A 26821-nucleotide genomic window follows, 5' to 3' on the forward strand; every position below is an offset into this window, starting at 1 on the left:
CCCTCTGTTTCTTTACATGAGATGGGATGTCTTCGAGAGCAATCTGTTTTATTTATTCTATTGTGTATTTACGAGGGAAATTGGCTTGTTCCAAGTATGATTGAGCATTTCCGGTTCGGCCTGGTTTTGAATCAAAATAATTAATCAAACTAATTTTATTTTTTCAAGTTTTTGAACCAAATTAAATCAAAAACCGGTTTGAACCAATCATGTTTGGTTCAATTTTTTTCCTTCAAAACCAATTTAAACCGAAATTATTTCAATTAAGTTTGTATTTTGAGTTTTTTCACTTGTTTTTAATTTTACAAATTTATGCTTATTTTTTGAAAAATCTTGGCTTTTTCAACATAACTTTTTCTTAAAATGGTTGAGCATGCATGATAAAACAAAAGTACAGAGATCATTTGTTTTGAAACAAAAAACAAAGGGAAGATCAAAAGATAGTTTTCATGCATTTTCATCTGCTCATCATCCATCATCCATCATCCATCGAGTGTCAAATTTGATTCTGAATTGTTGTCCTTGCAATACCAACATCAAAGAGAGCATATAAAAGCTTTTTACTAGTTTAACATAATAATTTTTTTTGGTTACATGTGCATTGAAAATTACACAATAATTACATGATTATGTGAGAAATAAAAAGAAGAAGGATAAAAAAATTAAAAACAAAAATAAAAGAGAGTATATCTTTTATAGGAGTAATAAAACTATTAAAAATAAAACTGCAAAAGTGAAAGGGGCAGCGTGCCTTTGATAAGGGGAGCAGGAGCTTAACAAATAACAAGAGTATGAAGGAGAATCAAAAAATAAAGATGGAGAGATCAAAAGGAGAGGAGAGATGTAGAGAGTAAGGGAGGGGGTGGCTAGTTTTGTTTTTAGAGAAAAGCTAATTTAGGTTTAGAGTTAGAAAAACATCCTATTTATACTTGTTTTTTTAAGTGCTGACTTGGTTGAACCAGTTTAGTTCGGTTTAATTGGTTTTAAATTTTGAAAACCAAAATCGAACCGAACTAGAATTTTTTTATGATTGTTTAATTGGTTAATTCGGTTTGATTTTTTATTATTTTTTTTAGTTATTTCAATTTAATCGGTTGTTTATGTTTTTTTCTCACCTCTAATTCCAAGTAGAGGATAGACAAATTCAATAAAAAAATCAAAAATTTAAGAAGGAATTCAATTTCAGCATGGAATTGGTTACAAACGGGCTGTAATATGGGTGGAGGTGGTATGCCTTTGGGGAGACCAGAGATCTGAAGCCTGTTAATGTAGGCTTAAGACTTGTTAGTTCTTTGGCAAGCCCACGGATACTATTCTTATCCGTGAGTGTTGATAGGCTTGTGTAGCACCAGTTCGGTATATTGGCTAGTTTGTGTTTCTATGGGCCAGTTTTATTCTGATTCAAAAACTGTTACATATTACTACCGCTCATAATTATTAGAGAGAGAGAGAGAGAGAGAGAGAGAGAGAGAGTAATTTAATGTCTTTTCTACCCAAATATATTTTAAAAAAATAATCTTAAAAATGTTGACTTACAGGACTCGGGCTTGAACCTGCTCCACGGACTGGCCAAGCCTTTCGAGCTGTTGGATTGACTTGTGAAGGCGGTTTCCTGCTTTTTCCTACGTCCTATCACCTGTCAATTTTATCTTTTAAAAGAAAAGCAACATAATATAATATAGTATAATCTAATTATTAGGTCTTCGATACATTCACCAGTGGTCTCTATCCTGGCCACTTCTGGTGTCTGCGGTATTATTAACATTAGGGTCTCTCTCTCCCTTCCTTCTCTTTTCAATTTCTAAAGGGAGGATTAGGGTCCTTAATTTGACTGATTTGATGGTTTTACCATTATTAGAGACGGAGGGGTTTGGCTTTATTTAGTCACTTGTCCAAAAGGAAACAAAAACGTCGTATAAAGCACTTCCTTTCCTGCCACACAGGTGAGACTGCTCGAAGATTCCTTTTATCGGCACGCTTTTGCCAAGCATCTGATAACCTTTTGTGCAGGTTCTCTCTGTCGGCATGTCCCCTGAAAAACCACTGGGCGAGTCTGAAGCACATTTTCTTATTTTTGCCTTCTGAAAAATGACTTGTAACAACTTTGTATCTTCATGCACCCTCTTCGGTTTGGTTTGCCAAGACCTAAGAATCAAATTAGTGGGGTTCCACCACCAGTAAATTTGAGTACCTTGTATACCTAGTTGGCGTGAAAAAGACAGGCAAGCATATGATAGCCCAGTCCAAGAAAAGGAGATGAGTATACAGAACTTTCAAGAGCTGGAAAGTGTTGCCACGGAATCTTTTTGCTCCGACGAAGATAAGGACACCAAGAAGGCAAGTAATTAGAAAACTATTTCAAGTCGATCCGGTCTCAGGATAGCTCAATATCGTGAACATTTTTTTCTGAAGACATCAACATCGTGACAATTCTGCATGTTTTTGGAAGTTTCGAGGCACAGGAACCATTCCGAATATATATAACTTTGACTGCCTACTCGACAAAAATCGATTGCTAACTGGGCCGAAATTTCGTTAAGGAATTAATCCCTTGTCCTTTTTCTCACATGCACTGAAAATCTGAATTCGGGCAAGACGCCTATGCGCAAACAAAGTTAACTCAGAGTGTAACTTGAGAATAGTATAGGTGAGATGGTAATTCAAAAGGCCGTGGCACTCGAGATCGTATGATCAACTCCTGCTCTTGAAATAATCACTCCTCCTGGCATGTTGAAGGTTGCTTGGGACGAAAGTTAGGATCGGGCCTGTGACATAAACAATCTCGAATAATGGAGTACTAGTAGGGTAATCCGAGACATGTACATAATATATGGTCAAAACAATCAATTGTTGTTCCTTTTGTTTGCATTAATAAAATTATGACTTTATGTGAAATAACTAGTTATTAGAAAAATCATTTCTAAAAACACAGGGCAGTATCAAAGAAAAGTCAACTTAGAGTTAATTGATTTAACTAAGACCTAATGAATTAACTTATGCTCATGATCCGATTCAGCATAATCAAAATTGAATTTAATTGTTATTTTAAAAAACAAAATAATGTTTTTTTATTGATGTGGGTCCAATCTGAAGATGATTGTTAATAAACAAAATCATTATTTTTATCCGAAATATAATTATTTTTCTTCAAATGGGCAGTATTAGCGTGTGAAATTCTCCTTTTTTCTTTCTTCGAGAGAAAAAGAAAATAAAACACGAAAATGCGAACCAATTAGTCTCCACATGGAGTTAATTATAATGCTCGGGGCTAAGCAGTCGATACTTCGATAGGGGAGGAAGGCATGACTGGGTGAATTAGGTGCCTTGCCTGTGCGCAACTCCATGAGATTATGATTATGTTCACAGCAAAAAGCTTCCTTATCCTGTAGTGCATGTTTGGTCTCGGACAACCTGGCTAGCAATAATAGCCTAACCACTACATTGGTCGACGAATGATCCATGTTTACCTCACTTATTCCCTTCACCAAACCTTGCAAAGCACAGGAAGCCATCTACGTACTTCCTCTCCAGGGTGAGAATTTGAGATCCAGTTGTGTCACGCGTGCATGTGATATAGCATTTCATGTTTAAGTACTCCCTTGTGTGTAGATTATAGTGCTATACGGGGTTTTAAATCCTTAATTATAGAGCTAAGTGTAGAGTCAAGAATTAATCATCATCATGATCAAGTGAAAAGATTGAAGATTGTGGTATCAATAATTTAATCAAATTATATGTAAATTAGATGATTGCAGGCAAAATGTTCGACAAAAAGCGCGAGACAATCATCATCTTTTTGTTTTACCATAAATTCCCTCTTATCATTACGCTTGTCTCTCTGTTTCTCTCCCGGTCCTTGCCCCCTTACCCCAAGAATCTCGTGCCTTGTTTTATTTCCTTTGCCCACATCAAATCTTACTCGAACATTTTCCATCACAAAAGTTTTCATTTTCACCTTGCCACTCTTTATACCATGTCGTGATCTGTGCATTCCTTTAATATGTCGCCACATGCCATTTATTTTTGCCCTTTTCACGGTCAGACTATCTTTCTAGCATCCCTCCTCCTAGTCCCACCTCAAGATTTTCACAACTTACATTTTAGATAAACTATACATGTTATATATAATGTATTTTAAAAAAAACTTCTCTTCATGCACAATTACATATAGATTTAGTCTAACAAACGTGTAAATCAAGATTCTAATTCTGGTGATTTCATTTTCTTTCGTTGTGATTCTTCAAGTTAAACATTTCATTACTGTATCTAGAAAGAAAAAATAGAGTTTGAGAAGATAGAAAAGATACGTTTCACACGTTTTTTATTTTTATTTTTAGATAATATTTAGTTATTGTTTTAGAAGAAAAGATATAAAGATAATAAAAGTAAAAATATATTTAATTAAAAATATTAGGTAAATAAATCCATCACTGATATAATTTATGAGTAAATATTTGCATTTTTAAAACTGAAGGTATAGAGGGAATATATTTTCAAAAATAATATGTATTATTTTTATTTATAAAATATTCTCAATTTCAAATCTATTTAATTGAAATGTATAATAATAAAAATAATTATTATTTTAATTTTAAAACTTGATATAAAAGTCAACCCAATGTATCAAAAATCAAAATGAGTTAACCCCGAATTAAAAAAAATTAAAATAATATTGTTTTGATCAAAATTGTTAAGGAAATCTATTTATTTTTATATTTTTATTTATGTTTCTTTAATTGAATACATTTTTATCCAAATAATAAAATTAATTTGTAAAACAAATTTATTTTATATTTTAACTACTTTATAATCAAACACAATCTTAAGAAATACTACAAGTAAGTTCAATGAACCTCTTAAAAAAAAAAATCTCCCTTGGTTTCTTCTGCTATTTGACATGCAGATAGCAACTTGAAAACAAACTCATTTATCACCCAAATAATACCGCATAACTTGAAAATTCCATTTTTTTTCTATTATATGGTCCATGCTGTTAGTGGTTTTCTTGTTAACTTGGCATGCAAAATTCTCCACCTTTTAAAACACATCAACACCTACTTTAATCTCTTGAAACTTCAACTTGCATGTGTTTTTCTTAGCTGTAAAGAGGCCCAGTGTTTTTCATGTTGCCAACACGACCACATTTGACTAACCTTAGACCTCTCTTGCCCTCCATGCCCCCCCTTGTGTTTTTGTTTTGCCCTTTTCTTTTTCTTTCCCTTTTTAACACCGTGAAGGTGAAGTAATTAAGCATGTTTCTGTTTTTGTGGTTTTTTGCCTTAAATTCCTTTCCTTTTTTACCCTATTGAGATTTTTGCTTGTTTGAAAAGGAAGAACAGAGGGAAAAAAAGGAGGCGTGCTGTTTCACTTTTATCTTGGTTATGGCCCCTGCAGGGAAAGTTACTGGTTTTCACAAAGAGGGTAGTGACTGGTATGTTTCTTCACTATATTTCTTATAATCTCTCAAACCCAGATTTTAATTTTTTTTTTTGGGAGGGGAGGGGGGGTGGTTTGAGATTTTACAGTTTTCTTTGTTGGTTGTGTTCAGTCTTTAGTTCATTTGTCACCTGTTTTGTTTTAAAGCTGTTATGGTGTGTAGCTGCCAGAATTCTGCATTGAAATTTGAATTATGGGTTCTTTTTCTTTGTTTTAATCATGCCTTCTATTGTAATTCATGGGCTTTTGAAGAAAAAAGAAGTTTTTTTAAAAAAAAAATGATCGTGGTGGTGATGGTTGGTTGATTTCCAGAGTTAGAGAAGAGTGTCAAGTGTGTGTGTGGTTGCCCGATAATATGATTTCTTGGTGGGTCTGGCAGGTTCTGCAATGCAGGGTTGCCAAGTGATATCACTGTTGTTGTGGATGATATAAAGTTCCATCTTCATAAGGTAGGCTGATATTTACCTTCTTGTAGGGTTTAAGAACACCCGTAACTGATTCATCTTCGTTTTGTTGTTTTGCGAACCCGTCTTTTAATAATTTTAAATTCTTAATATATGTTTTATGTAAAATTGTGGTAGTCTACTCTTTTCCTGCTAGAGTTTTTGACCTAAATATGTTTGATGCTGATCACTTAATTGTACTTACTCTTTTAACTATGAAACTTAATGCTGGTAGATTCCTAGTGCTGAGAGATTTTTTTTCTTGTAATGAAATGCTGTAGTAAATTCAGTTTTATGTGTCGTGTGCAATGTGTGTATCGAATCCTTCACCGAAGTCCCATTTCTTTGCACATCTCCTATATACTTGGAGTTTTGATAGTAAATCCTAAAGTTTTCAACTTTTCACATTTTCCGTTGGTTTAAAAACTCTTTAAGTGGTCTCTGGGGCGTTCTGTAATGAGTATGGAGTGCATTGAAGTAGTTGTATCTGTAATTTTTTTTTAATGGAAGATAGTAGACTTAAAATGTATTCCTACAATTAGTCCAGGGAAGAAAAATGGCAGGACTTCTGGGGAACTATTTTAGAAGTAGTCAATCTCTGGCCCTTTCCTAGATGCCTTTCAAATTAACCAGCTGCAGTTAGCAAATTTTTGGCCTCTCTTTCTTTGAATTCAGCAAAATTGCTTCTATTATAGGTTGGTCGGTGATCAAGATGTTTAAGGGGTTTTGTTTGACAGAATGGTCTGTTCTGTAAGTCAGCAATCATAAGACTAAATATATCACATTCTTTGATGAGCACCAACTAGTGAAGGGTAGGCATTGGCCAGGAAATGCATTCCAGTTCCTAGCTCTAAGATTAGAGTAGGGCAAGAAGGAGCACGGTGTTGTTCAATAAGATAACGTATTACACTAGCTTTCTCAATAGTTCCAGCCACTTTGGAGGAGAAGTTCTTGCCGCTCCCCCTTTGCCTATCTTCCTGCTCTGCCATCATTCCTCCTTTAGTAACATTTTTCCTAAAATCGATTTAACTCAATTTTGATTTGAAGCTAAAATCTATCTTAGAACCACCTGTGTAGAAAACAGAGACTGAGATTCTTTCAAGAGAAGAGAATATACCGAGTGTATCCAGGAGAGTAAATGGCAGATAAGAATATAACATAAAGATGGATACGAGTCGGATGAGCTCTTAGTGTCAAACGTCTCTCTATCCTCTGCTATTATTAATTTTATTTTTGTCTGGTTATCTTGTTCTTGATATGGACTTGACACATCTGCAGCATGAGGAGATTGTAATTGCTTGCAAGAGTGAGTTTTTATTGTCATCATGATTAGAGTGCTTGGAATGAATTATTGTGTTTGGTCAGGAGTGCAATGCAGTTTTTTGGTATTACTTGATATTGTAAATAGCTTGCTCTTAGGATCATTTGCTTTTAGTGGGGCCTTCTTTTTCCTTGAGACCTTACTCCAATATGCTTTATGTTCATGACACAAAATACCTATCATAAAAATCCCTAACCATTTATATTGCCACAGGATGGATAAAATGTGGTAGATAATGCTTTAGCCTGTGAACAGAGTGCCTATTGTGGCACAAAAAAAACTTGGGAGTTTTAGTTTACGTCTTTTTAACCATCTGGTTAGATTTCTAAATAAAAAAAAATTAAAAAATCACCATGTCTGGTATGAATTTTAATATCTTATCAAATCATCCAGTGCCATCTATGCTTGATGTGATCATATTGCACTGTATTTCCTATTTGTGCAAAGATTTTCTTAATGTTGAGCTTATGATATTAGTCAAGTTGGATTTTAGAAATATTGGTAACAATATATTTTTGTCCAGTTTCCACTGGTGTCAAAATGTGGGAAGATAGCACGAATATGTGAAGAATCCTCTGAAAAGGCATTCATCGCAGCATTTGAGGAATTCCCTGGTGGCCCAGACACTTTCTTGATTGCAGTAAAGTTTTGCTATGGATTAAGGGTGGAACTGACACCAAGAAACATAGTAATCGTGTATTGTGCAGCAGACTATCTTCAGATGACAGATGAGTACGGAGAAGATAACTTGCTTTCCAAGTCTGAAAATTTCTTCCACAACAATGTACTTCACAACTGGAAAGACTGTATATTGGCTCTTCAAAGTTCCAATCCTGTTATTGCAAGGGCTGAAAAGCTCCAGATTATAAGCAAATGTCTGAGTGCTCTATCCATGATGGTATGCACAGATCCTGGTTTGTTTGGATGGCCCATGATGATGTATGGTAGCTTACAGAGCCCTGGTGGAAGCATCCTGTGGAATGGTATAAACACTGGGGCTAGAATCCAAAGCGTAGAATCTGACTGGTGGTTTGAGGATATATCATACCTTAGTGTAGGTTTGTTTGAAAGATTGATAAATACAATGGAAACCAGAGGCCTAAGGCCTGAAATTCTTGTGGGTGCAATTATGTATTATGCCAGGAAGTACCTACCGGGCCTGGGCAGGTGGCAGAGTGGACAAAGTCGGAAAACAAGAACATTTGCCAGTTTTAGCTTGACACCTGCTGTTGTTGATCAAAAGGTTTTGATAGAAACCATTGAAAAACTTATCCCAGAAAAAAAGGGGAAATCCTTTTGCCGTTTTTTATTGGGACTTCTTCGAGTTGCTCTAATACTGGGTGTCAATCAAATGTGCAAGGACTCTTTAGAGAGGAGAGTAGGGATGCAGCTGGAAGTGGCGACCCTAGATAGTCTTCTTATTCCTGCCTATTCAGATTCTGATACTTTGTACAATGTTGACTGTGTGGAAAGGATCATTCATCATTTCATGGCTTCAGAATCAAGGATTACGTTATTTTCTCCATCATCATTGGACCCAGAAACATCTCCATCATCTGAACCTTTAAGAAAGGTTGCAAAACTGATAGATAACTACATTGCAGAGGTTGCTTCAGACATACATTTGAAACCTAGAAAGATACGATCTCTTGCAGAGGCCCTTCCAGAATCTTCAAGACCATTGCATGACGGGCTATACAGAGCACTGGATATATATTTCAAGGTCTGAAATTATTGGATTTTCTTCTGTAACACAACCTTCTTGTTTGTTTCAAATTTTTTCTGATCACTTGTGGCATTTTCCAGGCACACCCTTGGCTATCAGAGAAAGAGAAGGAAGAACTTTGCAACACCATTGACTACCAGAAGCTCTCCATTGATGCCTGTGCCCATGCTTCCCAGAATGCAAGGTTACCACTTAGAGTTGCTCTTCAAGTGTTGTTCTTTGAGCAGATACAATTGAGAACTGCTCTTGCTGGCTGTCTACATGTCATGGACACTGAAAGTGCCCCTGCAGGTCCCATTCCTAGTGATATGCTGGGCCAGATTGTACAGAGGGATGGGTGGAGAACAGTTGTGCAAGTGAACCAGGTTTTAAAGGTAGATATGGACAATATGAGGTCTAGAGTTGGGGAACTTGAAGAAGAATTTAGTAAAATAAAACAAGAGATGAAGAGAGTGACTAAATCACATAGCTCTCTTAGTTCCCCTCGCTTGGTTGCCAGGAAGATTGGGTGCAAGCTTGTTCCACGATCCTCAGATGCACAACCTGATACTGTTGATATTACTGGACCAACACATAGAGCATCAGTTGAACAAGCACACCGCCCCCACCATTCGAGACACTGGAAGAGTTTCTCTATGTTTTGATAGTAATTTGATGCATAGAAGGCAGTGCAAAGAGGATCACAGTTTTGTGTCACATAATTGGTTTCAAATCGTATGGAAAACAGAATGCAATGTCTTCTCAGCCCTATGGAAGTATTCATCTTTTGAAAGTTGTTTTGACCATTTCAAGGAGGAACCTTTTGGAATTCTCAAGCCGCAGGGTTATGGAAAGTCTTACAGTGCATTATGGACAGTCTTACAGCGCCTTCAAAAAGCCATATGCTCCAATCCAAATCTGGACTTGTAGAGAAATGTTACACCAGATTTAGAATGGAGCTGTCATACATCATGTATTTATCATAGAGAAAAGGTGTAGTCATTTTTCGTTTGTGGTTTTTTTTGCCACCCTTTTATGGCATATACATGTACAGCTCTGTGAATTGTTTTGTGAGATTGTCAAGCACTGGAAATATATCAGAAAATTCATGTTGCACGTTCGAACTTCGATCCTGCCTAGTTTCTATTTTCTTTGTGGTTTGATGTTCATATTTGTATGTTCTCAAGTACACGCATTGAATAGGTTTTGACGATGAGCGGGCTGCATTTTTCTTCCTGCAACCCAAGGCAGTTTTAGAGCCTCTGCCTCCTTGGGAATAGATTAGGTGATAACAATGCAAATCAAGCAGCACTCTGGATTTGCTTCCAGGGTCCCAATGTGGTGTTCGAGATATTACTTTGTACGTCCGAAGTAGGGTAGTCTGCAAAAGTCAAAGAAGAAAATAAAGTAATTATTTAAATATTGATATATAGGGTCTCCATCAACAGTCGCTTTGGCCGAGTGGTTAAGGCGTGTGCCTGCTAAGTACATGGGGTTTCCCCGCGAGAGTTCGAATCTCTCAGGCGACGTTTATATTTTAGCAATGTTTTCGAGCCAGCCCCAAAAGACTCCTGCACCTTTGGATCCTGTCTCGATTGACTTCGGATATCTTTTTATTTCGATTAGATATTTAAAAAAATTTAATTAAATTTTTATGTTGTTTTCTAAGATTTTTTTATTTTAAAATATATTTTTGACATTAAAACCATTTAAAAACATTAAAAATAAATAAAAAATTTATAAAATATTGCCTGAGCCCCGTCCCAAACAACACTTAAAAGTACATTATATTCCATTATGTGCTTTAACAAGACGTCACAGAGTAAAAAACGAAAGAAAATTACCTTCTATAAAAAAGCTATGCTTTATAAATTACTATCATCCATTGTTTATTCGAGTTTCATGATTCACAAAATAAAGGTTTAATATATTAATAGCATCCAAATTCTTTATTGAAGATCACATTTTCATTTTACTTTCATTCTATTCGGCAGAAACCAAGCAGCCAGCAAAATAAAAAAAATATCTTATTTTTAATTTATTATATCAAATTCAATCCTTAATCTTTTAATCATGTTTTGAATTTTTTTTCATTTTCAACCCATAAAATTTGATTTAAATTTATTTTTAAATAATATACTCATCCGATATTATGCTTTGTTGGTCAGGCGTGTTTCTTGTTGTGTCTTCCAGTACTAGTTAATTACCAAGTTATCAATGGAGCGTCTGGCTGAAGCATCACCTCCAGCAAAACAGGTCCGCCTGTTGCGGTGGCTTTCATTAATTGCTGGTGTGCGCTTTGCCAACAATATTTATGGTGGCATGCAGTTTGTAGACAAAACTGAGTGGGGTACTGTGATAGCATGAGTCATGTCTGATATTGTTTTCCTAGCTACTGAATATTGTTCCCTCCCTCCATGGACAGAGAGGGTAGGGTTATACTTGTGATTAAACCTGGCTTTAGTTTCCTATGAAAACGCCTTCTCTTTTTTTGTCTGGCTTCATCACTGCGAGCTAATTGCTTGGCTCAAAGATTCAGTTGAAAGTACAGATCAAGGGTTAGTTTTTTTCTGGGAGCCAGTTCATCTGAGATCCTGATATGATCTGCTTCCGTCGAGCACTACAACCTCTTCAGCCCTGATTATTATTGACTGTTTGATATTAATTGTTCTACACAGCCACATCTGGAGTGGATTCCCTTTCTTGCTTTCGACTATTTGCTGTGATAAAATCTTTAAGCAGTAAAACGAAAACAAGGCGAAAATGATGGACCTGGGAGAGCACATTTGAAGGTGAGTCAGGTGTCCTTGGTGCTCAAGAAACTGTGCCAAAGCTCAGTCATATCTTCAACCATGGCCTCTGACAGATGATATTTCGCGAGCTTCTTTAGAAACCCAGTCCATCATCACCCATAGGCTTTCTCGAACATGGAAGGTCCCGAATCCTTAAGGTGACACACCTTGACAGAATGACAGGCATGAAAAGAATCTGATTATTGTCGATTTTCTATTGCTAGCCAAAAAGGCACTCCCTGTTGCAGGTTTTGCCGTCCCCAGCTCATCAACGGACCCCATGCTTCCATTCATCACTTTAAGCAAAGAAATGATGCCTCCCATAGACCCGCAGAAACCTTTTCCCTTTTCATGTATTTTGACTCGTGTGTCAATGACAGCTTCAGGTTCTTGACACAGTATCATGTCATGTTTATTAAAACTCAAATATTATTGGCTCCATGACTTCATTTAAAGTTCAATTCAAACCCAAAATGGTGAAAGTTCAAGTAGAACCCAGCGGTTAAAACAAATAAATAAATAAAATAGAACCTGCAATTATGGACTCGTCATGCAACTCGCGTCTGTTTAGTAATATAATAAGGTGTGAATGAAACTAAGTTTTATCCTGATTATAATTATTAATTTTAAAAATATTCTACTAATTAATATACACGATACTTTTATATGGATTTTAATGAAAACTCTTTTTAAAATTTTAATTGTAAAAAAAACTATAATTTATAATTTTCTAAACATGTCATTTTAAATTAAAACCACCAAAAATATCTAAACAAACACTCAATGTACATTAGAATTTAGATAAAATTCTTTTAGGGCATGTAATAGATATTGTTTTTAAAAATGATTTTTATTTAAAAATATATTAAAAAATATTTTTTTAAAAAAATATTTTTAATATTCTTACATCAAAACGATTTAAAAATATAAAAAAAATAATAATAATTTAAATATAAAAAAATAAGATTTTCAAAAACTTTTAAAAACATAATTGAACATAAAGCCAAACAAAACTTAAATTAAGCTCGTCAGCATAATTGTACTCTAGCTAGAAAAAAAAACGGACGGCTCCGAATAAGTGTGAAGTAACTGATTTATTCGACCAGTGCAATTGTTTTCGTTTATGATACTAAACTAGTACATTCGTGGGTGCTTCGTTGCATATCCAGCTATATTTTAAAAAAATTTAAAAATATTAAGAATATAAATATTTTTTAATAATATTATTAGATTGAATGACTCGAGTTTTTATCTAGTTAGATTTTCTAATTAAATTATATGGGAGCTTATCAAAAATAAATTGTTCAATTTATCAAGTTTAAAGACAACTTTAATGGCCAGTAAATATATAATATAGTTTTTAAAATAACTTTAAGATAATAATTTTTTTAATATTGAGATAATGCCAGATTAGATCGACTTCGATTACTCGGTGACCTGAGTTATGGATTTCAATAAATTTGATAACATTGTTGTTTTTAAAATTATTTTTATTTAATTTTATGATAAAATTATATACTTGCAAAATCAAGTATCAACTTTAAAAAAAATTATTTTTTGATATTATAATAACTCTATATAAAATAAATAAAAATAAACAACGAATTTTACCCAACCAGTCTAACATTAGAAAAGAGTGAAGCAAAGAAAAAACTACTAAAAAAATTAAAGAACAATTTTTTTTTAAAAAAAAACAAATCATATTTTACGAGCAAACCCACAAAACCTATGAATCAGGTAACTCGAGTCAATACAATAAACTTGCAAACCGGATAATGAGCTCTATTAGGATTAATAACTTGTTTTTTTAATATTGTTTATTTAACTATATGATAAAAAAATAGACAATTATAAAATCAAGTGTCAAGCAAATACTGAGATATTTTTTTTAAGATTATAATAACATTATAGAAAGTAAAATGAAAAAAAATATATGGAACTTAATTCTTAATCAACTTAATATTAAATGATAAAATCAAAAAATTAATTTTTTTTTAAAAAAGTTAAATTCGTTAAACCCGTCAATAGACAGACAAATTTTCTAAAATTTATTAACATGTTTTTTTTTAACTATTTTTTTAGCTATATAATAAAAAAAAGAAAAATAGATGATAATTAATTAAGTTCAACTAGAAAAAATAAAAAAAATAATTTGCTAAACCCGCGAACTGGTACAACCATAATTATCTCGTTAAACTCGCAAATCAAGTCATTAACTCCACAAAATTTAATAACTTAATTTTTTTAAAAAATCATTTTTTAGTTAACTATTTTTTTAAAAAAAATTAACCATACCACAATGCTGAGATATTTTTTTGACATTAACCCGATACTAAGATATTTGTTTGATATCACTATAACCATATATAAAAAATTAAAATAAATTTTAAACTCTAAATCTCCGTAAACATATTAAAAATTATTTTAAAAAAGTTAATAATCAAATAAAAAAATACAAAAATACAAAAAAAGTGAGGAAATAATGTTTTTTCCACACCTTCTAACTTTATACTTAATACTTAATAATTTGAAATCAAATGAACCTTTTAATTAGATAAATGTCAAGTGTGTATTTGATAATTTGGTGTATAATATTTTTTAAAAGAGATTTTTAACTGAAAATATATTAAAATAATATTTTTTAGATTTTTTATTTTTATTTTTAATATATTAAAATCATAAAAAAAACTTTTAAAAATATTAATTCAGTGTTTTTAATTAAAAATAATTTTAAAAACAATTTTAAAATAAAATGAACCCCAAAAACAAATACACCTCAAGCCTATAAATCAAGAAAATAACATGACCTTATCAAAAAAAAATAAAGAAAGTAAGAGAATAAATGAATTAAGGTACATAACTTGAGGATCAATATCATAAAATAATTTGTTTTGCACGAATCATAATCAATGATACAGCACAAGATAAAAAAAGATTTCCATTATTATATAGGCTTGATTAGAGATAACTTGAAAAATATTGAATAAAAATTATTATTATTTTCCATGCTTAAAAAATACTTAATTTTTGACAAAAAAATTGAAATATGTGGCGGATGAGAGGAAAATAAAAGCAAATAAAAAGAATTAAATTAAGGATGGAACTAGGTTAAATTAAATTAAAGAAAGAGTATGTTTGAAAACATGGGAAAGATTATTTTTTAAAATAATTTTTATTTTAGAATATATTAGAATAATAATTTTTATTTTTTTAAATTTATTTTTAATATTAATATATACAAAATTATAAAATATTAAAAAAATTAATTTAAACTAAAAACAAAATTTAAAAATTTTCAACGTCCCTCCTCTTCTCCTCAGGCCACCCTTTCTCTCTCTAGAAAAAAGAGGAAGAATTAAATTACAGACGGGACTCGCAGGAGGTTAGGTTAAACTAAATTAAATTAAGGTAAATAAAAGTCGTCCCTCCTCTCCTCAGTCCACCCTTTCTCTCTCTAGAAAAAAAGAAAGGAAAACGCAAAACAAAATAAATTCCCATCTCTCTCTCGATCATCCCGTCAAGTCTCCGTTTCCCTCCCTCGCCATTCCTGCTCCAAATTCACACTCAGATCTCCATCGTTTTCTTTTAGATCTAACCGTCATCGTTCTATCAAAGAGAGACGATTTCGAAGAAAACTGACAACTAAAAAGAGGAACCCTCTCTAATTGTTGGATCTGAGAGGGAAATGGCGTTATCAGGCATGAGAGGTCTCTCTGTCTTTATAAGCGATATTCGAAATTGTCAAAACAAAGAGCAAGAAAGGCTTCGCGTTGATAAAGAGCTTGGCAATATCCGTACTCGTTTCAAAAGCGAAAAGGTTAGGGTTTTTATTTTTTCAATTCTTTTTTATTTTTACAATTTAATCATTTTTTGTCTATTTAGATAACGTTAATTTATATCTGATTACTTTAATCACCGAGAAATTTCTCAGTGAAGTTTGAAATGGAGCTGAGCTAATGCAAGTATATATGGCATAAGAGTAATAGTGTTAATCTTACATAAAGTTACTCACTTCTGGAAGAGCTGTATCAGTTGATTGTGTTGACCACAGCGGTGGGTCTGGTAAATCCAATGGCTGGGATTTTTCGGGAAGTGAATTCGGAGAAAAAAATTTCATTTAGATTAGCATAGCTTATAGCATAAATGTTTAGTGCCTGTGGAAATGGAGAGTTCTTGTTGTGCGAGCTCGTGGCAGTGAATGGCGGTAAATTTGGAATTTTTTTCTTGGTGTTAGTTCTTTTTAGTGAACTGTCAGGCGTGGAGATATATGGTTTAAAGATTAGGAGTAGAAGTGCGTTGACGCTGATTTAGGTCAGAATGAGTAATTCTCAGCAGCTCGATGAAGGGTCAGGTTGGGCATATAGAACATATTTTCACTGTGGTTTACTTGATCGAAGAGTTTGAAATGTCGATGGAACAAAAAGGAAAGAAGTAATAGGAATAGCAATCAGGTTAGAGCCCTTTTAGTTAGTGTGTTTGGATATTTACTTGTGCTGCAGATGTGAACTGATGATGGCACTGAGTGGACATTCCTTTTTCACTGCATTGAAATACATATGGCTGAATGATGTTGAGTTTGATTGGACCTCGAATGGGAAAGGCTTGTGTGGAAAACTTTGGTATGTAAGAAGGGAAATGTATCTTAGTTTCTAAGATGTAGCCTTTTGGGATGGAATGGTTGTGACATCGAGTAAAGGAAATAAGTTAGTAGCTATTGCCTATTCATATTTAAGAATCGTGTTGGTTTTCAGTATTGTTCCAAGTTAGTAGCTATCGTCTATTATTTGACTGCATATAATTTGAAGATGAGGAAGTGCTTTAGTTCGAAACAGAAATCCCAGTTCAAATCTGCGGGTTAATGTTTTGGAGATTGCACTCATGCCTTTAAATTTGTTTGTTGTCGGTGGGAAGCTAAAGAGTTGCTTTCAACCCACGTAAAGGCTTTGTGTATTTGGGAAAAGGCTTATTTTTTCTTATAGTGGAAGAAAGAATTTGCTCAAGTTAAGTTTACATATATTAGATCCCATACTTGTGTTAGATCTGTGTTTTGTTAAAAGCTCAAGATTGCTCTGGGTCTTTGAGGTTCAAAGATTTTTTCAGGTGGTGATAATTCGATCTCGTGATATAGTTTGACTGATCATGTTTTGATTCAGAACTTTAAAAAAGGCCCAGTTGGAGAAATTTAGAATTGCAGGGGAACCTCTTAGGCATTAAAAACAGTTTTTGAAGTTTGGTTTCTCACATTCTTAATTACTGGTTTGCTGCTGCATCTTGTTCCTGTCTGCATCACCTTGTTGTTCGTCCTTAATATCTACCTGAAAGTTGTATGCAATTTATTGAATTGCTGCTCAATCAGAACAATACAACGTCAGGGAATGATGTAAATGCTTTTAAATAGCTTATGTAAAAGTTTATGTATTGTTAATTCTCCCATGTATCAGACAACACTTGCAATATTCTATTAAATCGAGAGAGCTGTTATATGGATTTTTTTGTTTCTTTGACAGGGTTTGACTCATTATGAAAAGAAGAAATATGTTTGGAAAATGCTTTACATTCACATGCTAGGCTATGATGTAGATTTTGGTCACATGGAAGCTGTTTCCTTAATATCTGCGCCGAAGTACCCTGAAAAGCAGGTAAATTTTGTCTATGCTTTTCATGATTTCTAATGATTGATAGTCATGTGGCTGGCTGGTAATTGGCTTGTCTAAGTGAATCATTGAAAACATTGGTTATACTGGTTTGTTTGCCATAGTCAGTGGATGTACTAACAATCCTGAAGAGCTCTTCTACATGTGGTCAATAGGAACCATTAAAATGGTAAGGAAAGCAATATCTATACCAATTAAATTTTGTATAGGAATGGAAGCCTTCAAGATCATTGGAAACGACGTGTTTGTAGTATTTCCTAAGATAAATATAATGTGTTCCTCAAAAGCTACACCTCCCATGATGTGAACTTATGCATTTCTGTTTCCTTTATGTTCAGAATTGACTTTGCTGTTCAATTAACTTTTGCTTTTCTGCAAATGCCTGCAGGTTGGGTACATAGTGACATCATCTTTGCTAAATGAGAACCATGATTTTCTGAGATTAGCAATAAATACAGTGCGCAATGATATTATTGGTCGGAATGAAACTTTTCAGTGCCTGGCTTTGACTATGGTATGGTAACAGAAGATGTGTTTTAGTTTCTAGACTTGTGTATTTTTATTTTCAGATGATGTTAAGATGTTTCAGAAAAGTACCTTTGTCTGTTCCTTTTTATTCTATAGTGTCTCTCCTCTTTTCCTTTCTCTGACACACCCTACAACATTTATTTGAAATCTTACCTTTGAGACTATTTTGCTTTAATTATTGCAGGTTGGGAATATTGGTGGAAGAGAATTTGCTGAATCTTTGGCACCAGATGTTCAAAAGTTACTCGTAAGAGATGGCAATAATTTTGAGTTTTTTTCACTGGCATATTTTGAAAATGATTGATGTGAACGTCTCCCTCGTTTTTGGTTTTAGATTTCTAGTAGCTGCAGGCCGCTTGTGAGAAAGAAGGCTGCATTATGTTTGCTGCGCTTGTACAGAAAAAATCCAGATGTCGTCAATATAGATGGCTGGTATGTTTTTGAAGGTTACCTTCTAGGCTATTATCCAAAAATACCTTTTATCTTTGTCGATTTTAATGGTCTCTTTTTTCAAATGCCTTAGGGCGGATCGGATGGCACAACTGCTAGATGAACGTGATCTTGGTGTTCTGACGTCTTCTACGAGCCTTCTTGTTGCTTTAGTGTCAAATAACCATGAGGCATACTGGAGTTGTCTACCAAAGTGTGTTAAGATATTGGAGCGACTTGCGAGGAACCAAGATATCCCACAAGAATACACTTATTATGGTATCCCATCTCCTTGGCTTCAGGTCAGTATATATATATTTTTTTTTATTGTTGTCTTTTGGAAAAAAAGAAGAGAGAGGGAGGGAGAAGGATTCATAGCAAGGTTGATTACATATGATCCAATCTACCCAGTTTTCCTCCTAAATCTCGTGAATGTTAGCAGTCAGAAGTTTCTCCATTCATAGCTTACAAGTTCATGCTGATTCAATTGTACAGGTTAAGGCAATGAGGGCGCTTCAGTACTTTCCAACTATTGAAGATCCTAATGTTAGAAGATCCTTGTTTGAGGTCTGACTGTTTTCAAAGAATTTAATTTGACATCCTCGTTAGGATTTGTGTTTCTAATAAAACCTAATTTGTGATCTCAGGTCTTACAGCGGATACTAATGGGAACTGATGTTGTAAAAAATGTAAATAAGAACAATGCATCACATGCTGTTCTCTTTGAAGCCCTTGCTCTTGTAAGTTGACTGCTCAACTAAGCATGTTGGTACATCAACATGTTATATATATAACAGCTTATGTATTGTTTGTTGATATAATATACTGTGTTGTTATTGACAAGCATGTGCATGTGATTAAAGAAAGGATTTGATTTTGAAGGAGCAGAATCCCCCCCCCCCCCAACAAGTTGATTAGTTGTGGTTTTACATTACCATATGAGCTCTCAGCCTTTGGTGGCATTACGAGACTATCCTTCTTAATTTCTCTACTGTGGTTGGAAATGCATGTGATAGGGTTTCTGCCCTCTTTTTCACAATTTAACTACATAAATGCTTAATGAAGTAAATTTATAGTTAATGAGCATTCTAAGGGTCCTGGTGTTGTGCTTTATTTATGGAGACAAATGATATGCTGGCAAAGATGGGACTTGAATTCAAGTCCCCCCCTACTTTGCAAGCGTGCCAATGTGTTAGAAGCCTGCAGATTGTGGTTTCTAGATCTTAATTTCCTTTTTGCAGGTAATGCATCTTGATGCTGAAAAGGAGATGATGTCTCAGTGTGTTGCCCTTCTTGGCAAGTTTATTGCTGTACGTGAACCAAATATCCGATATCTTGGCTTGGTGAGTTGTAGTTTTATCATTTTAGTAACTCAGTAAACTTACTAAAGTGGATATATGTCTAAACTTTGATGGGTGAATCTATTTGCTGTTGTATAACTGCATGATTGAACATTACAATATTTATGTTGCTTTGCTGCAGGAGAATATGAGTCGGATGTTGATGGTTACAGATGTGCAAGATATCATTAAAAGACATCAGGCACAGATCATTACCTCGTTGAAAGATCCTGACATCAGGTTAACTTTGAGTGTGTTGCATTTTATGAAAATTTTATATTTCTTGATGTGGTTTCTGATGCATATGACTTCTGTGTTTTTTACTTTGTTTCCTTTTGAGATTTTCATATGATTATAAAAAGAGGGCATCTTATCCACTAAACATGGCTCAGATGTATGCGCAGTGTTTTGGATATCTCGTGTTTATGAGGATAAAACTGATTGCATACCCCTAAATGCCAATGGATAGTTTTTGAGGTTTTAGATCAATTATATTCTCAGATTTATTTAGCTGACTTCAAGTTTTCCCTACAGTATCCGTCGGCGTGCTCTTGATTTACTCTATGGTATGTGTGATGTTTCAAATGCAAAGGACATAGTGGAAGAACTGTTGCAGGTATAAATATATGCATTGAATATGTGGTTTGATATGAATGTAGTTCACAATTCTATTGGCATTCGTTATTGGTCTACCAAGAAAGATGAGAGTGCACTGATTTTTATCTGATGTTCAGTATCTTAGCTCAGCAGATTTTGCAATGCGTGAGGAGCTGTCTCTTAAAGCTGCCATTCTTGCCGAAAAGTTTGCTCCTGATTTGTCTTGGTAAGGATCTTTTGCCATTACAAGCTATAGGGAAATGCTGGGCATAGTAGTTGTGAAAGCAAAATTTCCTTATCATTTGGATATACATTGAAGGAAACATGAATGGACTGGCTTTTGATTTTTAAGTCATAAACATCATTGGCTTTTGGCTCTAAAATGAAATGTTGATATGAATTCTGGCATTAAAAATTCAAACTTGGAAAGACACGTCTCCCTGGCAAGCAACTGTCTTAAAAATCTGAAATTTCTTGCAATGCTGAGTAATTTCCATCCTTCTTGCATGGCTTTTCTCATATTTCCTCCCCATATCTGTGCTGAACTAATAATCTACTTTCTGCAAGACAATATACTATCTTTTCTACTTTATATTAGTAAAAGAAGATTTCCATCCCTGTGAAACTGAAATCAGTAGCTTGAGCTCATCACTCAACCATTTTTCACTGCTAGTTTAACATTGCTAGATTCCAAGTTGTTTGTTATTGATCAGAAGCAACCAAATACCAATTGTTGCTTGCACTTGTTTATCTGTGTATACTATTTATCTTGAGCACAGGTATGTGGATGTGATACTTCAATTGATTGACAAGGCAGGGGATTTTGTCAGTGATGATATATGGTTTCGTGTTGTGCAGTTTGTTACAAACAATGAAGACCTACAGGTAATCAAAATATCCTTGGTTTAAGCATAATAAATCTTGTTGATAATAGAGACCTCGATCTAGAGACTTTTCTACTGAAACTTGAAACATTTGATCAGCCTTATGCAGCAGCAAAAGCCAGAGAGTATCTTGACAAGCCTGCCATACATGAGACCATGGTCAAGGTGTGTTGTTTTGTACTGATACCTTTTGGCACTGTTACTAGTTTGTAAATTACTCTGATATGAAAAGAGAGGGGTGTGTGTGTGTTAGATATAGATGTCTGACTCGTTTTGGTATTGGTATGTGGGTGTAACAGGTCAGTGCATATCTCCTTGGAGAATACAGCCACCTTTTGGCCAGAAGGCCTGGTTGTAGTCCAAAGGAAATATTTAGTGTCATACACGAGAAGCTCCCTACTGTATCGTAAGAACACCTAACCTTTGCCTATCTTTTCTGTCATATCTATATTTTATTTTCACTTAGTCATTGATATGTTAGACAAATGAATGTGTCTGCAGAACTACAACCATTCCAATTCTTCTTTCCACATATGCTAAGATCTTAATGCACACTCAACCTGCGGACCCAGAACTACAAAAATTTGTCTGGGCAATATTTAGCAAGTGAGTTTTACTTTGCTCCTCTCATCCTCTGTTAGGTTGTTATGTGTTGGTTATTCTGCGGACCTCAATAATTTTGTGTGTTTTCATAGATATGAGAGTTGCATTGATGTTGAGATACAACAACGAGCAGTTGAGTATTTTGCATTAAGTAGGAAGGGTGCAGCTCTAATGGACATTTTGGCTGAAATGCCTAAATTCCCTGAGCGTCAGGTATATGCATTTACTTACAATAATAGATCCAAATAAAGAAATTATTCTAGGTTACCACGTGCAAACTCATCTCTGACTCTGATTAAGGGATTCAATTGCGTGCTATTGGAACTAATTTTGGTCTTTTCACTTGGAAATTCAGTCTGCATTGTTAAAAAAAGCTGAGGATGCTGAAGTAGATTCTGCAGATCAAAGTGCTATTAAGTTGCGAGCACAGCAGCAAATGTCTAATGCATTGGTTGTAACAGACCAACAGCCTGCTAATGGGGCACCTCAAATTGTTGGCGAGCTTAGTCTAGTAAAAATTCCCAGCATGAGTGACGATGTGGGTGGTTCTTGTCTATTATTCATGAATCCTAGTTTTTACTTGGAAGAATGTATACATGATTTCTGAGTTGCATTTGGGAATCTGTTTTTTGTTTAACTTGATAGCAGCATACTTCGGCAGACCAAGGATTGTCCCAGGAAAATGGGACTTTGACTACAGTAGATCCTCAACCTGCTTCAGGAGATCTCCTAGGTGATCTCCTGGGTCCACTGGCTATTGAAGGACCTCCTGGAGCTGTCCAATCTGAGCCAAATGCAGTTTCTGGACTGGAAGGGGTTCCAAGTTCAGCGGACTATGCAGCCATTGTTCCTGTAGGAGAGCAAACCAATACTGTTCAGGTATGTAGTTCTGCTATGGCATGTTTAGTTTATAGGAAATTTATAACATGTAAAAACTTGGAAGTCTTTTCCCTTTCAGATTTGTTTGTGCCATTAATTGTGTAGGCTGATGGATTTGCTTGAGCATGTTTTTATGTATAATGCAATGCCATTCAAGCAGGTTTAGCATAACTCAGCTGTAGTGCATTGGCAGATCAAACATGACTTGTATACCATTTTGATTCTTGCATTTGACAAGCTGAGTTTGTTCATGATGATTGCAGCCAATTGGAAATATCAACGAAAGATTTTATGCTTTGTGCTTGAAGGATAGTGGTGTTTTATATGAGGATCCAAACATTCAGGTATGAGTTGTTGTTTCCAAACAATTACTTCTCTTTGTTAGATGTCCAAGCCACTTCCCTTCATAGCATTTAAAGTTGGCCACACAGTTCTTTCAAAGCTTCTACAATAATTTCCCTGATTTTAGCATCAAATATCTTGCAGATTGGTATTAAAGCAGAGTGGCGAGCGCATCAAGGGCGTCTTGTCCTTTTCTTGGGAAACAAAAACACTTCTCCACTTGTTTCTGTTCAGGCTCTGATACTACCTCCTGTCCATTTAAAAATAGAGCTCTCCTTAGTACCTGAAACTATTCCTCCACGGGCACAGGTAAAATGCTTGGAATTGATAACTGACTGTTGATCACCGTGTGTCACCGTTTCATCATTATTGTTCCTTAATCATCAATTATTCTTAAATGTTTCCTCTTGGTTGTATAGGTGCAATGCCCGCTTGAATTAATGAATCTCCACCCAAGCAGGGATGTTGGTGTTCTTGACTTCTCTTACAAGTTTGGTACAAACATGGTACATAATATAGGAAATGTGTTCCACATTGCTAATTTGTTAAATAGCCTGCTATGTTTATCATTTACAATTATCTAATTTTGGACTTTTTGTAGGTCAATGTCAAGCTTCGGCTTCCAGCTGTTCTAAACAAATTTCTACAGCCTATTTCAGTATCTGCTGAAGAGTTTTTCCCACAATGGAGATCACTTTCAGGACCACCACTGAAGCTTCAAGAAGTAGTATGTATATTTTGCTCCTGTTCAAAACACGTCAGTTTTTTTTTGTTGGGCTGAAAAGTTCTTTCCCTGTTTGTTCCATGTTATGATTCTGATTTGATTCATGCTGCTGAGTGTCGCTGCCTTTATACAACCTGATTGGTAGAGTGATGTATCAAGTCTTGGCACCAGTTGATAAATATTATAGGCTTTCACACAAATGATTTGTGTGTGTGTATTCTTGCACAAGTTTGTTACACTGTTCCAGCATTAACTGTTACAGCTGCCTTTAGAGTGGTATATCTTGCTTTCTCATTCGTTAGCAAGGATGTGTCATGTAGGAGAACTTTGGATGTGTGCCCACAAAGATTTCACAGTGAGCTGGATTTTGAAAATCGATAATTTTAGGCCTAAATTAGGGTTTTTACTGTAGCTGTGGAAAGGGTCTCACAGGAAAGAAATAGAAGCACCTGAAGTTACTGAATGAATTTCAAGTCCACTGACAACTTAGAGTACTTGAAAATAATCAAGTCTACCTATTACATCAGTAGGTGTCATTCTCAAGAAGAAGAAGCAGAAAAAGAAAAGGAAGAACCATAAATGACTGAAGCTCCTAGCCAATAGTAACTTCCTAAATAAGCGATTTCTAAATAGTGTAATGTTCACATTACAAAGTAAGATGAATTCCTAGATGAACTGGGTTTACAAGAAATATCAAAATATAAAATTAAATTAAAATAATCTATAAATACTTCTTGGTTGATCAATATGAAATGGTCGATCTTGCTTGTAGAGGATGTAGGGATCTTATCAGTCATGGTTTCAAGGATGTTTAAAATCTAAACAGCCAATCTTTGGTGCTGAAACTCGTCAATATTGTTAGTTGCAAGCACAATCGCCATTTATTATGTTGCTATTTCTGATCCCCTTGCATTGACTAACATAATCATTTTGTATTATTATCTTATTAATTGTACAGGTTAGAGGCGTTAGGCCAATGCCTCTCATTGAAATGACAAATCTATTTAACAGTTTGAGGTTGACAGTTTGTCCGGGGCTTGTAAGTGATTCTTTCTTCTTTTTTCTGTCCACTATTGTCATTTTGAGTTATATAAAGAGTTGTTCACTGCTCTGTTTTCTGTTTTAGGATCCAAACCCCAACAACCTGGTTGCAAGTACAACTTTTTACTCGGAGAGTACACGGCCCATGCTTTGCTTGGTGAGTATATCTTTTATTGTCTTTGTTTATTTGGGTTAATAAATGGTTTTGTAGTTCTATTTGCTGTCATAGAATGAGCATTTTGTATGGTGGATTTGTTAGTGGGTCTCATTATCTTACCTGGTGTATAGTTCTAGTATGTATTCATAATACCCCGTTTGTTTGCTGGAAAGTAGTTTTCTTTTGGAAAGTGAATTCCAGGAAAGTGAATTATTTTCTGATGTTTGGCAGTGTAATGAAAAATAAGTTGGAAAACACTTTCCAGTGTTTGGTTATGTCATGTAAAATAAGCTGAAAAATAACTTATTAATGTTTTATTTTTTTCAAGTTTATTAAAATAATAAGGAACAAATCTTACAAATTAAAAGGTTGAATGAGAAAGAAATTGAAAAAAAATATAATTTCATAAATTATCTCAAATAAAATAAATAATAATCAAAATAATAGAGATTAAATAGAAAAAATAGAAGATGAAGAAATTAAAATAATAATAATAATTAATATTTCATAAATTATTTCAAATAAAATAAGTAACAATCAAAAGAATGAGAACTAAATTTGATATATAAAAAATTTCAATAAAAAAATGATAAGGGAAAAGCAAATAACAATTATAAAAATAAGGATCAAAGTTAATATAAAAATTAAATTTTACGAGATGAAATTGAAAAATAAATATTCAAAACAAAATATATATAGCAATTAAAAGTTTGAGGATCAAATTTGATATAAGCAGCAAATAATATGACATTTCTAAATTTTTCAAAACTTCCAGAAAATGTTTTCCGTTCAAATTTTTCCCAAGCCAAATTTTTCTTTGACTAGAAAGTATTTTCTGCTGGTCAATTTTTTTAATGGCAAACGAACACAGGAAAGTTTGGAAAGAGGTTTTCTGGAAAGTGAATTCCGGGAAACAAACATGGCCTAAGAGTTGAAAATAAATTCAAATGAAAGCTTTCCTAGGCTGCTTGATATAAACATTTGTTAACTCTTTCCCTCTTCACAATCGGTTCCTTCTTGTTAGTTTGAACTGCTCTTTGACAGCCTCTTTGTATGCAATATTTCAGATAAGAATCGAAACAGACCCGGCAGATCTAACGCAGTTGCGGATGACGGTTGCCTCAGGGGACCCAACACTGACATTTGAGTATGTATTTGATGTCCAAGCCTACAAGTCTGTCAACCCACACTTGAAACCGTTTACATTTCTCAAACTTTTCCTTGTGCAGGCTCAAGGAGTTTATCAAAGAACAATTAGTTAGTATTCCTACAGCATCACGTCCACCTGCACCGGCACCACCAGCAGCTCAGCCAACCAATCCGGCAGCTTTGACAGATCCCGGGGCTCTGCTGGCTGGTTTGCTGTAACATTGAGGCGATTGATTTGTGAAGACTTGTTCAATATACACTTGTAAACTTGATTTATACGGTGGGTCCACCCATCTGTTCTCAAGAGGCGGATCAGAAATTCCAGGAGCTGGGGCTGGCGGAACCAAGGGTGAGCCAATCTGCGAGCAGCTCAAGTATTCAAATTGAATTTCCATGGGATGGTCGGGATTTTGAGATTCTCTTGCACTATTGTAATGTGCTTAGTGAGGTTTTTCTTTCTTCCTTTCATTTCTAAATATATTTTGGGGCGAGGGTTTCTTTGATTTCTTTTTTCACTTGAAAAAGTTTTACACTCCTTTCTCTTCCCAGTTTTACTGGATTGGTTTCTGGAGCACAAAAATTTGAGAGCATTGTAAGATATTTTACATGAAGTAGAAACAGTTGTAATAGTTTGTATCTAATTGTCAATGCCTAATTATATTTATTCAACAAGAGTTATAAACTGGGAGTAATGTTATTTATTCATATTTTGGTTCGTACCATTTTTTTAAAAAAATTATTATTCGGATTGTGAGCTTTTATGGCTGCGTTCCATTCTGAAGAAAACTCGTTCTTGT

The 26821-nt window shown here is 34.4% G+C and overlaps 2 protein-coding genes and 1 non-coding gene across 5 annotated transcripts; all 3 read left to right on the forward strand.

Moving 5' to 3' along the window:
* The first annotated feature begins 4938 nt into the window (after window positions 1-4938).
* Window positions 4939-10029, forward strand: LOC133698698 (BTB/POZ domain-containing protein At3g44820-like). Of its 2 annotated transcripts, XM_062121722.1 has the most exons (5): window positions 4939-5237; window positions 5331-5431; window positions 5816-5885; window positions 7724-8923; window positions 9007-10029. In XM_062121722.1, the coding sequence occupies exons 1-5, from the start codon at window positions 5124-5126 to the stop codon at window positions 9568-9570; spliced, it is 2049 nt and encodes a 682-aa protein (XP_061977706.1). In that variant the 5' UTR covers window positions 4939-5123; the 3' UTR covers window positions 9571-10029. The 2 variants fall into 2 exon arrangements, with proteins under 2 accessions (XP_061977706.1, XP_061977707.1); XM_062121723.1 differs by having other exon boundaries at window positions 4940-5431.
* Window positions 10030-10352: 323 nt separating this feature from the next.
* On the forward strand, window positions 10353-10434 carry TRNAS-GCU (transfer RNA serine (anticodon GCU)). The gene has a single exon. It is a non-coding gene; the product is annotated as a tRNA-Ser (tRNA).
* Window positions 10435-15073: 4639 nt separating this feature from the next.
* Window positions 15074-26729, forward strand: LOC133699323 (AP-2 complex subunit alpha-1-like). Of its 2 annotated transcripts, none has more exons than XM_062122540.1 (27): window positions 15074-15514; window positions 17205-17336; window positions 17740-17865; window positions 18064-18126; window positions 18214-18311; window positions 18403-18610; window positions 18804-18875; window positions 18956-19048; window positions 19550-19651; window positions 19791-19888; window positions 20183-20264; window positions 20383-20471; window positions 21025-21130; window positions 21229-21294; window positions 21429-21535; window positions 21631-21735; window positions 21825-21945; window positions 22088-22270; window positions 22378-22611; window positions 22875-22955; window positions 23098-23262; window positions 23373-23459; window positions 23555-23680; window positions 24636-24716; window positions 24804-24875; window positions 25943-26022; window positions 26105-26729. In XM_062122540.1, exons 1-27 carry the CDS (start codon window positions 15383-15385, stop codon window positions 26241-26243), a joined length of 3048 nt encoding a protein of 1015 aa, XP_061978524.1. In that variant the 5' UTR covers window positions 15074-15382; the 3' UTR covers window positions 26244-26729. The 2 variants fall into 2 exon arrangements, with proteins under 2 accessions (XP_061978524.1, XP_061978525.1); XM_062122541.1 differs by having other exon boundaries at window positions 22381-22611.
* Window positions 26730-26821: the final 92 nt, after the last annotated feature.

This window comes from Populus nigra, chromosome 7 (genome assembly GCF_951802175.1).
Source record: "Populus nigra chromosome 7, ddPopNigr1.1, whole genome shotgun sequence".
Taxonomy (NCBI): domain Eukaryota; kingdom Viridiplantae; phylum Streptophyta; class Magnoliopsida; order Malpighiales; family Salicaceae; genus Populus; species Populus nigra.